General features: G+C 37.0%; 1 protein-coding gene across 4 annotated transcripts in view; it reads right to left on the bottom strand.

The window, feature by feature from the left end:
• ASH1L (ASH1 like histone lysine methyltransferase) overlaps positions 1-18,659 on the bottom strand; it is a 220,978-nt gene that overhangs the window by 122,341 nt on the left and 79,978 nt on the right. For all 4 annotated transcript variants that reach the window (XM_054563173.1, XM_054563170.1, XM_054563171.1 and 1 more), the window contains one exon: positions 2,234-2,335. In XM_054563173.1, coding sequence (XP_054419148.1) covers positions 2,234-2,335 — 102 coding nt within the window. The remainder of the gene's footprint in view (positions 1-2,233; positions 2,336-18,659) is intronic.

The raw sequence follows: 18,659 nt of genomic DNA, 5'->3' as shown, positions 1-18,659 counted from the left end.
AAACCAAACATTATAAGACAAACTATCAGTGTTGTTTGAATTCCACTGTATTTCTAGCACAAAAGTATTAATAAAAAGCTTCAAATATATTTAAGATAATAATCAAATAAATTCAACAAATACCATATTGATACAAATTGGACAGTGAGAACTTGTACTGATGAAGAAATTAAATTTTCTGACCATAAGTCTCAAGTGAGCTCCTAATCAAAAACTCTTGGACAGAAAGCTAAGAAATGACTAATCACACTTCAGGTTTATAACCTTCAGACCCAAAGTCATTCTGGGGACATATGCTTAGAAAGATGTACAAACTCCACTTCCCTTTTTATATGTGGTTAAAAATAGCCTACTATTTCTTTTTTTTCCCTATGATCCTCTAGAAAAGATCTCTTCAACAAATATCATTTTTTTCAAAAAGTGATTTTTTAGTGATACCTTGCCAGTAAATTTGGTAGGGGTGGGGTGTTCTAGAGTTCAATGAAAGAAAAACACATAAAAATAAAATAATATATATATGAACATTTATCTAGAAACATTTCAATGATTTCTAAGTGTTATTAATAAGGCTATACATGACTGGTTCCTACCTATCTTTGCAGCCTCATATTCAGTTATTGCATTTAGTCCGACCATACTGGCTCCTTTATTTAGTTTCTTGAGCTCACTTTCTTCCCTTTATATATATTACTCCCACTGCCTGGTATGAAGCTACCACACTCATCTATCCTGATAACACTGATAAATTAAAAATGATTTCTTACTCTGATCCTCAGTAAAGGTAGAAGACAAATACAGATCATCTATTGTTTTTGAAACACACGTAAGTAAAAGAATATCGAGAGCATTACTGAAGTCTATGTATAAATTATACAAATGTTATACCACATTAAGAAATTATGTGTATTTTAAATACATAAACATTACTAATTTTAAAAGCTGAGGTTAGAAATAAATATTAAGAGATCCTTCTTACAACCTCATAAACTGTTTTACATATCTAAGAGATTTGTGAATGCTACTTTAGAATCTATTATTTCACTAAACAATTTTGTATAGCATGTCTAAGTTTTTATTCTAAATACATCTCCCTATTACACTATATACCCCTCACTTCAAGTCAACTTTTAAAATCTTTATCTTTGTGTCTGTTTACTCTTGTAGTTTGTTTTTTTTTTTAATTATTCCCTCTGGATTACAGTAGTGCTTGCCCTTATTTGCTGTTTCTCTTTCTGTAGTTTCATTTACATGCAGTCAACTGTGGTCCAAAAATATTAAATGGAAAATTCCAAAAATAAACAATTTATAAATTTTAAATTTTGTGCTGTTATGAGTAGTGTGGTAAATCTTATTCCATCCCTCTCTGTCCCACCCAGTATGTGAATCATCCCTTTGTCTAGCACATTCGCACTGTAGCTGCTAACTACCTTTTTAGTCACTTGGTAGTGTTCCGTGTTATCAGATCAACTATCTTGGTACTGAAATGCTTGGGTTCATTTAGGCATTATATTATTTAATAACAGCCCCAAAACACAAGAGTTGTGATGCTGGAAATAGGGATATGTCAAAAAGAAGATATAAAGTGCTTCCTTTATATAAAAAGGTGAGAGTTCTTAATAGAGAAAGAAAAAAATCATATGCTGAAGTTGTAAAGATCTACCATAAGAGTGAATCTTCTATTAGAGAAATTGTGAAGAAGGAAAAAGAAATTCACACTAGTTTTGCTGTCACATCTCAAACTGAAAGTTACAGCCATGGTGCATGCGAGGTACTTAGGTTAAAATAGAAAAAGCATTAAATTTGTAGGTAGGCAACACAAACAGAAAACACACACACACACATATATATGAAAAAGATATATATGAGATATAAGATATATGATATATACATCTCATACATACACACACACACACACACACACACACGAGATTCAGTACTTTTTGTGATTTTAGGAATCCATTGGAGGTTTTGAAACAGATCCCCCACAGATAAGTAAGGACTACTGTACGTCTAGCTGGACACAAAGGGGGTTAAAAGGAAGACTACTGTATTGTTTCAATGTACATTATTACTGTTTCTCACATTCCCAGACCCACTTTTGTTTTTTTATACACTATTATAACTTCTATTGTAAATTATAATTTTTATTGTAAAGTATACAATATTATAATTCTGTTCACAAGGAACACATGGGAAATTACCTTCAAAGTCTGGTAAAATGAATAGCACTTGCCTGTTGAAGATGTACTTTCCGATGAAGACCTCTTCCGGGTAGGGCTACAGTTAATGCTCTCTGATGGTCGCTGGGAAGACTTATCTGAGGTTGGTGGGGAACCTGGAGAGAGAAGAAAAGACAGAAATCATAGGAAAATTCAAGTCTAAAACTAATGTTAAACCATTCTGTGTTGCACTGTAACACTTTAGTTGTTGCCACTGCCATTCCCTGTAATAATATGATTTTTAAGCTGACATAAGAGGACAAAAAGCAGAGGACAAACCACATTAGATGTCGACAAAATTTCACAGGTTTCATATATATAATTTCTCCTGTTAGATTAACAGAGGAAAAACTAGTTTTAGTGGAAGAATGAACAGAGTTAATAATTTCTTTTATGTATTTGTTCTACTATAAAATGTATTTACTGATAAAAATCACTAAAAATATTCTAATCAAATTTGTTCCCGATTATTGATTCAAATTCACCATATAAACTGACAAACAAAACTTACGTTTCATTTCATAGAATCAGAGATGAAAATTAAAAGAGACCTAAAATCCACGTCCTATCTGATCTACCTAAGTCACTTTCATATTGTTTTTCCTCTACAGCATATTCTAGAAGTAATTAATTTATCCATGAAATAGAATAAACCCCTATTAAAGCTGTACATTTAAGGTGTTTGGTTTTTTGGTTTTTTTTTTTTTTTGTTATATACGTAAACGCTCATGAAGACAAAGATTCAATTTCCCTTCAAAATGCCTCATAATTATACCAAAACCCCAAGTCAATGCAGCCTAATTTAATACATCTCACGTTCAAGAGAAAAGTATGTCATTCAGGAAAGATTATTTTTCTGAATAAAATATACTTGGTTCTGATTGGATTCCTTATAACCTAAAAAGCTAGCTGCTGAGAGTACAAAAGGAATGTCATTTCATGTTTGTCAAAAAACTAGTAGCATTCTGAAATGTTAGCTTTTAACTTGAAAAACATTACAAATAAAAAGTCTTACATATAAAAGGTATAAGAAATCAAATACTGAAGATGCAATTTTTAAGGTCTACCTCTAAATGAGAATTACCTCCTTAATGCAGAAGTGAAGGACAAATTGAAGAACTGAATGCAACTAAGTTTTTAATATCTCCCTTTCTCTAAGAGAAATAGTAAACCAAGAACTTTGTTTTAATTACATCGTATCTTCAATCACTGTCACGATAAATACTCCTTTAGCAGACTCTCTTAGCATTGCTCTGATGAGATATAAGACTATGCATTACCATTCAAGATTAACAAATTAGATTTCTGGGAAATTGATGTTGTGATAGTATATCCTACTTCTGAAACACAGTGATGACTAATATAAGATCTAATCAAGAAGCAAGACTGTTATAGAATCTCATAAATAAAGAAATTTAAAAATCCCCTAGAGTGTGGTTCAGATATGATTTCTATTACATAGGCTAAATACAATAAAATATCTAAGTAAATGCCCAGGCATCAATGAAGATATAACTTTTAAGTATTAATACTGGAAATTCATATACTAGACAGATAAATATTACCTACTCAGACACACAGACAGAAGACAACAGTGGCCAAGAAGCTTGAGACATCACTGAACTCATCACTATTCGCCTGATGAATGGGCAATCTTAGATTAAGTGCCAGAGAAAGGGGTTGGAGAGCATTTTCCATAAAGTCTTCTAAGTCATAAACTAACATTTATTGAATATAGTGTATATGCTCGCTACTATGCTAGATATTGTAAAGGTGAGGGAGAGATATAAAAACAGCATAATAGTCTCTGCCCTCAAGGAGCTTATTTAGGGTCTTGTATGTCAGTACGTATTACATTTCTGGTGGCATTGTGCCATTCATTCTTGAGCTCTGTCTTCAGTTTCTAGGCTATTTGGTAACGTTTCCCAAATTTCTTGGTCATCTTCACGAAATTCTTGATGAAGGCTTCAACTATACCTTTGATCATCAGGATATCCTGAGAATCACCCTGACTGGCCTCACCCACCTCAGGGTAAAAGAGGGTACAGGCACTTTCTTCAAAGCTCCTTCTTTTGGTGGCATCTGGAGCTGCAGAGGAGGCAGTGGGAGGTGGAATGGGGGTGAGATCCCCGGAGATCGTTATTGGCAGCTTTGTACAGCAATTCCTGAGAAACTGAAACAATTGAGAAAGAGATGGCTTAGCTTACTTAGCTTCTGGGCCATTATTCATTTTGTGAAAGTAATGGAGGCCAGCAGCCTAATCTTAGGAGTTAATGGGAGATTAGAATAAAACTTTATTCAGGAAGGTCCTCATTTTTCATTTTTAAAAGTCTTTTGAATTTCCTGTTCATACAGAGCAGAGCTGTTCTTGACAATATTCCATATTTGAGGGGAATAAAGTTGTATCCCTGATCTCTAGGGGTTGGTAATCATCAAATCTAGACCTTTATTTTATTTAAAAAACATTGCTTAAGCAGTAAGAGAATGAGGATACCTGAAAAAAATATTACCTAATGATGTAAAGAAATCAAGTTTAAGACTGGAAAGTGATGACATAAAAGTAAATGCAAGAGGTAGCAACCTACAAAAGAGGTTCAAAAGCATGTTAAAACTGGCCTAATCCTATGAAATCTGCAAACATTATCTCCAATATTGCCAAGAAGTATACTGTTTTATAAGTGCCATTATGCAGTTTGGTGACTGGGGAACAGCAAGATAATACCCAAAGTGAACAAGCATGTCCATTTCAAAAGAGACCAATATATCTGTGTTTCAAAACATAAAACAGAGTGCAATGCAGAGTTGAGTGTAGTATATAGCATTAAGGGCTATGAAATAAGGCATGGCAAGTTTGATTCCTGGCTCTGCTACAAACTAAACTATAAAATGTAGGCCTGTAAACATATTTGAGCGTGGGATTAATAAAGCACCAACTCATATGATGCCTTATTAGAAAGTGGAATTAATCTAAAGTAACTAGTATTTCTCTTAAACATAAAGAAGTACTAGTAAAGTAAGTACTTCCAATTAAGAAGTATTAGTAAGATAGGTACCTCAAAGGCTAGTTGATAACTACATAGTTGGAACAAGCTGCTACGAAGTGAAACTTCAATTCACTGATTCTTCACCATAACTTCTCCAGAGTTGAGATTATTTTCTGGATTACATCAATAAAACCAGATGTGCCGAAATAGTAAGTCAGAACCTGAAGATGTCTGGCTTTCTATTCAGCTCTGTATCACGACGGAAGTACAATAGTTTTCTGTTTTTCTTATCTGGCTCTTTAGTTCTACTCAATCATGGCTCATTCCGCAGGGGAGTTACTGCTTTGTTGCTGTCTCCATCATGGGACAAGTGTTTGTTCATGTCTCCATCATTGGTCATTTTAGATCTGCTTAGAGGGATTATATGAAGACTTTCCACTGCTCACAGTACAAGTTGGTATATATTCCAGTTCGAGAAAATCAGATACTTTCTCAAATAATACACAAGATATTATTTCTCAAATAATATGTAATTTTCATTTTAGATACCAGAGTTCCCATCATTTCTCATTTCAATATAGTGTAAAGCCAAATAATTAAGTATTTTAGAAGTAAACAGAGAATACAAATGGTAATTCCTCAATTCACAAAACTATTGGGTAGAAACTCTACTGAGTGTCTCATCCCTTACGTAACAGCTTAATAAGTTTAGAAATTCTACATGTTCAAATGAAACAGAAATTATAGATTAAGCACAAAAGTAGTATCTAAGTAAAACTGGACTTCAACATAAAGTTGATCACTATGAGGAAAAATTATTTTCAGTTAGAAAAATAGAAGCCTTCATTAAAAAAAAAAAAGGCAGATTACTAGTTGAGGAAAATGGAAAAAAGAGTATCATAAATTGAGACAATAAAAAGGGAATTAAAAATTAAAAGCAAACTTGGAAATGTGAGGGAGCCCTGGAAGTTGTTTTGATAGTATGATTTCTGGATTTTATTTGGTCATTATTCGATGAGCTTTTAAAGATTAAAACAGGTTCTATGTCAAATTAGACAAAAAGGGGAAGATAGTACTTTTATAGCAAAACCGTAAGATGAAATCATGGATAAGAGTGCCAGAAAGTGGAGAAAAAAGGAACATAATTGAATTTTAAAAGAATAAGAATCTGGAAATCGTCACATTATACACAAGTGGAAACCAAGATGATGTTCTGAAGTTAATCTGTCAGGAGATCTTGACTGATGTTTACACAGGAGGAACGGAAAAAAAAAACTAAGATTAAAAAAGGAATACTAGTCTTACAGATGCCTGGGTGTAAGGGTAGAGGCAAATGGGCACAGATATCAGCATAAAGAAGAAAATTCCCACTGGTAACAGTGTTTGTGGGGGTGGGGGAAAGGTACCAAAAAGAAAATACTGGATCAAAGATTCAAACCAACTACTTTATTGAAGCCAAGAGTATCCTACGACAACAAACGAGGAATTTTCAAATGTAAATTAGTAAAAAAGAAAACAGTGAATGAAACCAACAGGTGTTGTATAAAACATGTATTTATTTAGTCTGAATCTGCTATTAAAACTTTCATAACTTAATATAGCATGAACTTTTGTCATGCACTCACTGTTGGGAGTTCAACACTGAAGACACAAGGAACTAGGGAAATGGTTTGAATAAGCAGGGTTTTTTTTGATGTTTCTAATGTTAGAAATACCTATGGGTAAACCACAGTAAAATAGAGTGAGTATGATACAGTCAGTTCAAAGATGTGAAAAATTTATTGTAAAATAAAGTATTTAAAACAAATTTCTAACATTTAAATCACTCCTTCCCACCAAAACTAAAATAGTGGCAAAATTTTAAGAAATTCCTCTTATTATTTATATAAATCAAGGCTATTGGCACTGTTTGTCAGTGACTGAATCAAAACTGGTTATAATTTAAAAAATGGATACCTTAGTAGTAAAAGAATATGAACATAAAATACCAAAGTATTTGGAAACATCTGATCAGGTTTTTTTGTTTCACGTTCTGAATGCTCGTCTATGTCTCACATTTCATAGTAGCCCTGGAAGCTTCTTTTGAATGAAGCGGCTGCTGAGATAAGAGCTGGTTCCACAATAAAAACAGCTGTTTCCAATTGTGGGAAATACATTTACTGAAAGCCATACATTTTATCTGACTCACCAATTCAATGTACTGTAAGGGAGAATGATTCAGAGCCTATGCTGGTGATTTTTTAAGTTAAAAAGTCTGTGTTTTTCTCCTTCTAATTAAGCCTTTCTCATAATGCCCAAATCAGGTAATTTACTGAAATGAAATTCTTTTGGAAATTTCCAGAATCAATTTCTGAATTCATGTCCTAATATTCACAAAACATTCATCATGTTATCTTATACACCATGCTAGAGCCAGTGTTAGAAATCAGAAAATTCAGATCAATACTAACATTCTTCAGTTAAAAAAAAGATAATCAGTACACTTTACTAAGTTATGCTTTAACAGAGGATATTCTTTTTCTAAAAAAAAAAAATTTACTCCTAATTTATTCTTAGAAAACATTAAGTTACCAACACCTATAATAATTTCCCACTGACTGCTTTTTTTGTAATTTGTAACCTGTAAATGCAAAAACACATGATATTGCTCACACCATTTTGCAGGTTCTGGCATATGCAGCCCACCATGAGTTGAAAATGTAAAAGAACAGGAAGGAAATATCTGACACTACAGGTCAGAAACTCTTTCTCGCTAGACCTATTTCATGTCTACCTAACACGGATAATTAATTAAATAGAATTAGTTACCAGGATTGGGTGAAACCAGGAACTTGGCCTCACTTAGTCTATATAAATTTCACTACAATTTCATTTGCAACAAGCTGATTTTAGACTGTTAGTACAATACATAACAGAAGACTATGTAACAAAAAAAATACCCCAAAACACTAACCATCACATGATCATTTACCCAATTAGACCTGTTATTCTTTTTAAAACTTTATAAGATTTAATTTGTTTAGTCCCAAACTACTCAAGTGATTGTCACCTTAAAAGAAGCAAAAGTTAAATGCCTTCCTTCAAACATATGAAAGTCTATCAGTCCTGCCTGTGGCCCTGTTCTGATTTCATTTAATTCTCCTCTAATTCACATCAACATAACTTATCAAATACGTCTGTTTTATTCAAACTAATACTTATGAAGTGATCCCCCAAAATAACGCTAGTACCCATCTGTCCCCATAGTTACTACAGTATTATTGACTATATTACCCGTCATGTACTTTACATACCCGTGACTGTCTTGTCACTTCCAATTTGTACTTCTTAATCCCTTCACCTTTTTCACCTAGCTCCTTAACTGACCTGTCAAATGGCAACCATAAGTTTGTTCTCCGGATCTACAACTTTGTTTCTGTTTTGGTTGTTCGCCTGTCTTTTAGATTCCAAATAAGTGAAATCATACGGTATTTGTCGTTCAAGTAAGACAAATCTGATTTATTTCAAGAAGTCTGACTTACTTCACTTACCATAATACCGCTTAAGTCCATCCATGTTGTTGCAAATAGTAAGATTTCACTCTTCTTTATGGCCAAGTAATATTCAATTGTACATACATATGTATCACATCTTCTTTATCCAACCGTCCACTGCTTAGGTTGCTTACATATCTTGACTATTATACGAGGGGGGGACCCAAAAAAACCCAGAATTTATTTATAAACAAATTATGTATTTATTCTTAAATGTTTAAACTTCAGTCACCTTCAAAGTACTCTCCACTTGATGCAATACACCTACCAGACATATTTTCCACTGCTCAAAACAGTTTTTGAACTTGTCAATTTTGATGCCTTTTAGTGCTTCTGCCATTTTTTGTTTCACTTCCTTCACATCAGCAAAATATGAGGACTTTTTTCATCCAGGGACACAAAAGTCCCTCAGGGAGAAACCCAGTGATTAGGGAGGGTGAGGAACAGGGGTCTTGCCATTTTTGGTGTGGGCAGGTACACTTGTAAATATACATCATGAAATGGGCAACCGTGTTGAGTCTTCAAAAAAATTTCACTCAAGCCAAACACAGCCTCTCACAATGACTAACTAGTACAATGACACAGATGGGTTCCTAGAATACTCACCTAGCAGGGGAAGCCTGTACGACAAGGGGCCTGCACTCCAGAAGATAATTTCAGGGTTTTTTTAGGGTCCCTCCTTGTACACACCGATATCCTTCATTCTCTTATTACAGCTATTGTTTTAAAATCTATTTTAAGCACTCTCCCTCTCAGGAACATGCCTGTGCTTCTCCCTTTTTCCTACCCTCAGGCGTGTTACATTTGCCTTTGCCTTTCTATCTCCAATGCTCCAAGGACCCTTCTAACCAGCTGGATTACTTCTATTTCTGTAACTTCCTAAATAACCTTCTAATTTTTAAAAAAAGATTTTCCTTATTTTGAGGGGAAGGAGGGAGAAAGAGGGAAGACTGATGTGCAGAAAGATAAAATCAGTTGCCTTTTGCACACCCCCAACCTGGGACCTGGCCTGCAACCCAGGCATGTGCCCTGACCTGGAATCGAACCAGTGACCTTTTGGTTCAGAGGCTAGCAAGCAATAAAGTCGATTTTGTCTGCTATTAACTGTTCCCTGCTATACTACGTTTCATGAAATATCTTTTTCCATCCTTTTATTTTCAGCCTGTGTGTCTCTTGATTTGGAGTGAGTCTCTTGTAGACAGCATACGTGTGGATCTTGTTTTCTTTTCCATTCAGTCATCCTGTCCGTCTTTTGATGAGAGCATTTAATCCATTTATATTTAACATAATTATAACCACACTGAACATAGTTACTGCCATTTTATTATTCATATTTTTATCTTTTTCTTGTCTTCTTAGAGAAGTCCTTTTTAATTTAACACTATTTGGGTGGTGATTAACTCCTTTAGCTTTTTATTGTCAGGGAAGATCTTCACCTCTCCTTGGATTCTAAATGAGTTTTACAAGGTAGAGCAGTAGTCCCCAACCTTTTTGGCATCAGGGACCAGTTTTGTGGAAAACAATTTTTCCACAGACTTGGGATGCGGGGAGACAGGAGGTTGACTCAGGTAGTAACATAAGCAAGTCTTTGCTTGCTGTCCAGCCGCTCACCTCCTGCTGTGTGGACCAGTTCCTAACACGCCACGGAACAGCACTGCTCAGTGCCCCAGGCATTGGGGAACCCCTGGAGTAATCTTGGTTGTAGTCATTGCTTTTCATCACTTTGAATATGCCAATCCCTTAGGGTCTGCAAAACATCTGTAGAGAAATCAGCTGACAGTCTTATGGGAGCTCCCTTGTATGTAACTTCCTGCTTTTCTCCTGCTGCTTTTAATATACTCTTTTTGGGTATTTTAATTATGATGTGTCTTGGTGTGGGCCTCTTTGGGTTCATCTTGTTTGGGTCTCTCTGCACTTCCTGGACTCCTAGATCTAGTTCTTTCACTAGGTTACGGAAGACTTCAGTCAATATTGCTTCAAATATATTCCTCATCCTTTGTTCTCTCTCTTCTTCTCATACCCCTATGATACAAACATTGTCCCAGAAGTCACCAAAACTATCCTCATTAAAAAGAAAAAAATTTTTTTTCTGTTCCAACTGGATGCTTTTTTTTGCTACCTTGTATTCCAAATTGTTGACTCAATTGTTTATTATAATCTGCTTTTGATTCCATTTAATGTAGTCATTTCTGACTGCTTTTTATGGAGTCTTTTTTAGGCAAATTTTCACTGAGTTCATCTATTCTTCCTAAATTCATTCAGTATACTTAAAACCAGTGTTTTTAACTCTGCCTCCATTTTGTTGTTTGTTCATTTTCTGGAGTTTTGTCCTGTTCTATCATTTGGGACATGTTTGTCTCCTCATTTTGGCAGCCTGAGTGTCTACGTATTAGATAGATGTACTGTATCTCTGTCTTGGCAGGGTGGCATTATACAGTAGGTGTCCTACGTGGCCAAGTGGCACAGACTCCCAGGTAAGCAAGCTGAGTGCTCCAAAGACATTCCTTCTGTGGGTTTGTGTGCCATCTGGTTGTAGCTGAGCCTTGATTTCTGCTGGTACTTCAGTGGGTGGGACTGACGTCCAAGGCTGACTGGCTGTGAGGAGTTTCCATGACTATAGTGATTGAGCTGTTGTTCAAGAGCTGACTCCACAGAGCAGGATTCACTTTAGCGGGGCTCTGGTGAATCCAACTTTTGGGTGTCATTTGTGGAGGTAATTTGATGGGTGATCAGGTACTGTCTGAAGCTGGTTACCAGGTGTATGGGTTCTGGTGTAGGACTATGGAAGCCACTGCCTGAGCACAACCCATGGCCACCTGGTAGGAGCTACAAACTGATCTATGCTTGGTACCTGCCTGGGCTGGGCTTGGAGGGGTCTTGGGGAGCTTGGCTGCCAACAGCGCCAAAAGCCACTTAGAAACATGTTCAGGGCACACAGAAGTCACCTGCAGTTTGTTTGGGGTTTGCAAATCTTGGGAGATTTTAGGACAGTCCATATTGTGGGCTGAGGCTGGGAGCTTATGAGAAACAGCTGCTGTTAGGGGTTTGGGACGATGTGCACGTAGAGTGGGGCAAGGCTCAGGGAATCACCAGAGCGGGACAAGTGATGTTAACAAAGATGAACTCAGGTATGATACCCACCTGTACATCCTGGCTGTGTGGGACAGGGCTCAACAAAGTAACAATGGTGCTAGCCAGGACTTCTGTCTGGGAGAGAGTTGCCCCTGTAGCCCTAGCCCTGAAGCCAGACAATTCAGTTCCTCCCAGTATGCTCTTTGAGCTTTTCAAGCTGCTGTCCCTTCCCTGAAACTTAAAAGTGAGTGTAGATGCATAAGTCTGTGCTCAGGCCTTTTCAGAGGATGACTGGGTCTACAGCAGCCATCTGTATCACACAGATGGACTCTTCGTTGATTTTCACAGCAAGGTGTTATGGGGACTCATCTTCCTTGTACTGTGCTCTGGTCTGGGGAGCTTGGTATGGGGCTGAGAATCCTTCCTGCTCAGGGAGGACTTCTGTAAATGAGATATCTCTTCTGATTCTTAACCACCACGTGTAGGGTAGGACCAGCCCATTTTGAGTCTCTGACCTTCCTACCAATCTTATTTTGGGTAATAGTTTATAATCTTACCTAGTCTGCAAGTGATTCTAAAGGAAGGTGGCTCAATAATTTAGTTGCAATTTTGACATAGTGAAGGGAAAAGATGAGCATACTGTTTAATTCTTCATCTTGATGGGAATTCTCTGGTAGTCCTAGCTTTACTTTAACAATACTAAACTGGTTTTGGATAATTTTAAATTCATAGAAAATTTGCAAAGACAATACACAACAAGAACTATCTTCCTTTATCCAACTTCCCATAATTTTAACATCTTACATAATTAAGGTATATTGCACATAACTATGAAATTAATATTGATATAATTCTTCCAATTATTTCCTTTTCCTCATCCAATGTCCAATTTAGGATATCACAATGTATTTAGTGGTCATGTCCTTTATCTCCTTCTGATCTGTGCAAGTATTTTAATATTTCCTTGTTTATTCGGGTCCTTGATACTTTTGAAGAGTACTGGTCAGGTATTTTGTTCAATGTCCATTTTTTCCCCTTCATAATTGGATTGGTGTTATTTTTTAAAATTATATTTTATTGATTATGCTATTACAGTTGTCTCAATTTTTTCCCCTTTACCCCCCTCCACCCGGCACCCCCCACTCCCTCAGGCAATATCCATACCATTGTTCATGTCCATGAGTCATGCGTAGTAGTTCTTTGGCTACTCCATTTCCTGTACACTTTACGTCCTCATGGCTATTCTGTAACTACTTATTTGCACTTCTTCATCCCCTATCTCTTCCCCCATTCCCCCACACCCCCTCCTTTCTGGCAACCATCAAAACACTCTCTGCATCCATGATTCTGCCCCTGTTCTTTGTGTGTGCTTAGTTTGTATTTTACAATTAATTGTTGACAGATTTGTATTTTTTGCCATTTTATTGTTCATAAATTTGCTCTTCTTTTTCTTAAATAAGTCCCTTTAACATTTCATGTAGTAATGGTTTGGTGATGATGAACTCCTTTAGTTTTTCCTTGTCTGGGAAGCTCTTTATCTGACCTACGATTCTAAATGATTATCTTTGCTGGGTAGAGCAATCTTGGTTGTAGGTCCCTGCTCTTCATGACTTTGAATATTTCTTGCTAATCCCTTCTAGCCTGCAGGGTTTCTTTTGAGATGTCAGCTGACAGTCGTATGGGAACTCCTCTGTAGGAAACTACCTGCTTTTCTCTTGCTGCTTTTAAGATTCTCTCTTTATCTTTAACTTTTGGTATTTTAATTATGATGTGTCTTGGAGTGAGCCTCTTCACATCCATCTTGTTTGGGATTTTCTGTGCTTCCTGCGCTTGCATGTCTATTTTCTTCACCAAATTAGGGAAGTTTTCTTTCATTATTTTCTCAAATAGATTTCCAATTTCTTCTGTCTCTTCTCTTTCTGACACTCCTATGATGCAAGTGTTGGTCCTCTGGAAGTTGTGCCAGAGGTTGCTTATACTACCCTCATTTTTTTGGATTCATTTTTCTTCTTGTTCTGATTAGCTGTTTTTGCTTCCTTATGCTCCGTATCATTGATTTCTTTCTGGGCTTCATCCACTATACTGCTGTTTCCCTGTAAATTGTTATTTATTTTAATTAGTGTATACTTTGTTTTTGACTAGATCTTTTTTATGCTGTTGAGGTCCTCACTAAGTTCCTTTAGCATCCTATGACCAGTGTTTTGAACTCTGCATCTGATTGCTTATCTCCCTTTTGTTTGGTTCTTTTTGTGGAGGTTTGATCTGTTCTTTCATTTGGGCCATGTTTCTTTGTCTCATTTTAGCAGCCTCCTTGTGCTTTTTTCCATGTATTAGGTAGAGCTGCTTTGACTCTACATCTTGATAGCAAGGCCTAATGTAGCAGGTGTCCTTTAGGGTCCAGTGGCACAGACTTCCCTATCAACCAAGCCAGGCTCACCCTTTGTCTGGGCTGAGTACACCCTCCTCCTGTAGTTCAGGCTTGGCTGACGTTGGCAGATAAATGAGAGGGATTTACCCAAGCCAGTCAACTGCAAGGAGTAGCTGTGACCATTTACCACCAACTTCCACCCTCCATGGAGGATCAGCTGTGCAGGGACAAGGTGGTGGTGCTCCTACGTGGTCTGTAGCTGTCCACTAGGTGTGCTGGCCCTGGGGATTCCCAGATGATGCAGGCCAATGTCAGCTCCCACCTGTGATTTACGTGAGGCTCCCCTGCCTGAGCTATAAACCAATCTGAGACAGCTGCTACTTAGGCTGGGCTTCGAGATTCCTGGACGAAGCCAAGCTGCGAATCTAGGCTGGCTGCTGCTAATGCCTGGCCGGGGTCATACTGAGGTCAAACAAGGCTGTTGCTTGTTTGATAGGACTTAGGAAGTTGTGAAGCATGAGCCAAGGCCTGCCATTCATATGGAAAAGCAGCTTGGGTGGGCCTGAAAGCTGGATTGGAAGGAGTCTTAGGATATCCAAGGCAAGCCAAACAGTGTTAGCCAGATTGATGGAGTCTCAGATATGGCACCTGCTTGCAGCTCTCTGGGGGGAAATTTAGAAAAGACAATGGCCTGTTTGCTTTGATAGCAGACACTTCAGTTTCTCCGTGTATACCACTGGTACCTTTGAAGCTGCTACCCCAGTACTGGAACTCAGAGAGAGGGAGTCTGAGTAGGTGAGTTCATGTGTGGGTTTTTTAATAGGAACTGCATAGGGCTCCAGAATTTTCTTCTACCAACTCAACCACCACTGATTTTTGCAGCCAGAAGTTGGGGGGACTTACTTTCCTGGCACTGGAACCCTTGGCTGTCGGGCTGGTATCCCTTGCTCTTGAGGTATTCTTCCTGAATTTTTATCCACCACATGAGGGTGAGGGACCAGCTGATTCTGCATCTTCGCCCCTCCTACCAGGCAGGATGGATGTGGTTTCTCTAATTCCATAGCTGTCAGATTCCCATTCAACTTGATCACTGATGGTTCTGAGTGATGGCTGTTCTATATTTTAGTTGTAATTTTGATGTGGTTGTATGAAGAGTTGAGCCACATCTGCCTACATGGCCATCTTGACCAGATATCTGCTTACTGGTTTTTTTAAAAGAAATCAGAGGCTTAAATTTCCCTTCAAATTTATTATATAGGGTATATGTTACCATCATGATTTATTATTAGTGAAGTTAAACTTGTACTTATTTAAGGTGCTGTCTGCTAGGCCTCTTTACTATAAAGTTAGTATTTTTTCCTTTCCATACTCTGTTCTCTAGAATTAGGTCACTAAATCCAGCCCATAATCACAAGAAGGGAATTAAGTTCCACTTCCTTTAAGGTAATATCTTGCATATACTATAGGGGAGATTTATCCTGTTCCTCCATTTATTTATTTAATCAATCACTTATTTATAAACAATATCATGAAGGTAACTGACAATTTTGTAATACATTGTACAGGCAGTAGTTTTTTTTTTTGACATTTTACCAGGATACCGATTAATGTATAATGAATATATCTTTAAGTTATCTATGAAGAAAATATCAACTGAAGACCTGGTGGGGTAACAGTTAGTGCATCACCCATATACACCAACGTCTATGAAGGCATTCCAAAATCTTTCCTCTTTTACTTCCCTTTTTGTAAATCTGCTTCTAAATATGTCTTCTCTGTCACTACCTAAGTAAAAGCCCCTATATTTGGGTGGGACAATTTCCAAACTGATGCACCTAATTTTTCTCTAATCCATCTATGATAATGCTATCAATAGAAGCTCAGCAAATCGTTCCTCTGCTTTAAAACCCTTAATTTAACTTCTCATTGCCTACAGGGTAAACTCCAAACTCCTTAGTATCTTTTATAAACAAGAGGCTTTATGATCTGCTTTTGCCCACCTTTCTAGCATCATCTCCAAGGCCCCATATCAGCCTATTTAGTTTCCTAAGCATAGTATCAGATCCAGAGAAGCTTATTGATAATATATTATTCACCATCTATTCTTTGCACACTAAACTCAAAACATTTTCCTAGCTGCTTTTAAGTAAGTCCCTCTCTTCTGTGCTCCACAAAACACACTGTGAGTGTCTCAACTTTAGCAGTTATCAATAATTATTTGTATACATGTCTATGTTTCCTGTTGAAGTATAAATTCCCTGAGAGCACAAATTACATCTTTTTCATCTTTGTATTCCTTGCACCTGGCAAACAACAGACACAGAGTAATTGCTGAAGGGACTACTACAATCATAACAGTTAAGATTAAAAAATCAAATACATGCACTGGCCAATGTGGCCTCGTTGGTTAAAATGTCATCCTGTAGACTGAAAGGTCAGAGGTTCAATTCCTGGTCAGGGCACATATCCTGGTCAGGGTCAAGGTTGCATGTTTGATCCCTGTTCAGGGTGCACATGAGAAGGCAACCAGTCAACGTTTCTCTGTCACATCGATGTTTCTCTCTAAGAGAGTAATGAAGAAATATCCTTGGGTGATGATTAAAACAAACAATCTAATCCGTAAACCAAAAGGTTGCAGATTCAATTCCCAGTCAGGGTACAGGCCTAGGCTGCAGGTTTGGTCTCTGGTCCAAGCGTAGTTTGGAGGCAACTGATTGATATTTCTCCCTCACACTGATGTTTCTCTCCTCCTCTCTCTCCTTCCCTTTCCCTCTAAAGCTTTGCCTAAACAAAAGTTCTGACTTTCAAAGTGATCCAATTACAAGATACTCCATGATTTATTTAGTACTTTTAACCTATTTCCCTTAACTAAAAATCTTTTTCTCAATTGATTTTAAGCAGATAGGTAAGACAGTTTTCATGTGTACCTGAAAAAAAATTCCTATTAGAAAATCAGGTCACTTCTATCCACTTACCAAGAGTAACTGTGAAGGACATGAGAGATTCTAAGATACAGATCAATTAACAGAAAATTTTAAATTTGTGATATAATAAATACCAGGGTGGGCAAAAGTAGGTTTATAACTTTGTATAGAAAATAATACAATAATAAATAACACAAGAATAAACTGTTTTGTGTACTGACAACTGTAAACCCAGTTTTGGACCCTGCCTTGGAATATCTGTTCTATGTCTCTGATTCCTGGCCTAGTTTCAAAAAACCCTTGGGATTATTTAACAGGAGTGTCCTTTCATGCCAAAGAGGTAAGTTAAGGTGGACCCTGAGATAGGATCAGGATGGGGGTTGTCCACTAGAAAGACCAACCACTTGATTAGAGAGTTGAAACTTTGGGACAGCCTAATCTATAGTGAATAGAGAGTTAGAAATTGAATTCAAATACATGGGAAACAATTTAATCAATCATGCCTACATAATGAAACGCCCAATCAAAACTCCGGACACAAAAGTCTGGTGGAGCTTCTTGGTTGTTGAATACAATGATGTGCAGGGAGGGCAACACACCCAGATTCCAAAGAGATAGCATGGAAGCTCTGTATCTCTCTATCTGTCTAGACAATGCCCCATGCATCTCTTCATTTCCTGATCTGTATCGTTTGTAGTAAAAGTGTAATCATAAGTGGTTTCATTAAGTTTTGTGAGTAGTTTGACCAAATCAAAATTGAAGGATTGTGGGAAGCCCCAAATTTGTAGCAAACTGGGCAGTGTGGGTGAATGGGGACAATAAAAATTGCAGCTGGCATCTTCAGTGGAGGCAGTCATCAAAGGACTTTGCTCATAATTTGTGGGGTCTTCCCTAACTGCAGGTAGGTAGTATCAGAATTGAAATGAATTGTAGGACAACCAGTTGGTGACAGAGAATTTGGGCCAGAACAGTGATTTTAGAGAGGTCTCAATATTTTTGCATGTTACTTTTTTTTAAGGGGTGGGGGCAAGTTCTTTTTCTTAAAGCAGATGTTTTTGCATTAAATAAATTTCCCTGCTATCACAAAAGCTCACATTAAACCAAAGGCTGGTGGGTTTTAACCACTATTTTAAATATTACAATTCCCCACAGCTGTCCAAAGCTCTATTTTTCTCACTCTATATTCTCTCTCTAGGAAAATATTTTCACTGTTATGATGATCTATTGATAATCAGACTATTCATAAATGTACCGTCTGTTTTTTATAGAGTTTCTGTAAAGCAAAATTGCTCATACACAACTGATAAAGAGAAGAATACCAGGATAATATGGAAATAGTGTGAATTCATACATGATTTTTCAAAGCACATTTATGTTTTAAAGCACCAAGTTAGCAGTTGAACAAAGAGCATACTAAACAAAACTAAATGCAGTGAACCATTAAGAAATGCAGTTTTGTTCGGAATGGCCATTCATCCCACATCCCTCCTTTGGCTCCAACTGGTCACAGCCTTTCCTACAAGTGCTTATTGTGTAGTTTTATCTAATCCTCACGCAAA

Source organism: Pteronotus mesoamericanus, unplaced genomic scaffold (genome assembly GCF_021234165.1).
Source record: "Pteronotus mesoamericanus isolate MK-2021 breed Mesoamerican mustached bat unplaced genomic scaffold, CSHL_Meso_final scaffold_705, whole genome shotgun sequence".
Lineage (NCBI taxonomy): Eukaryota > Metazoa > Chordata > Mammalia > Chiroptera > Mormoopidae > Pteronotus > Pteronotus mesoamericanus.
This window is presented reverse-complemented; position numbering and strand designations above follow the sequence as displayed.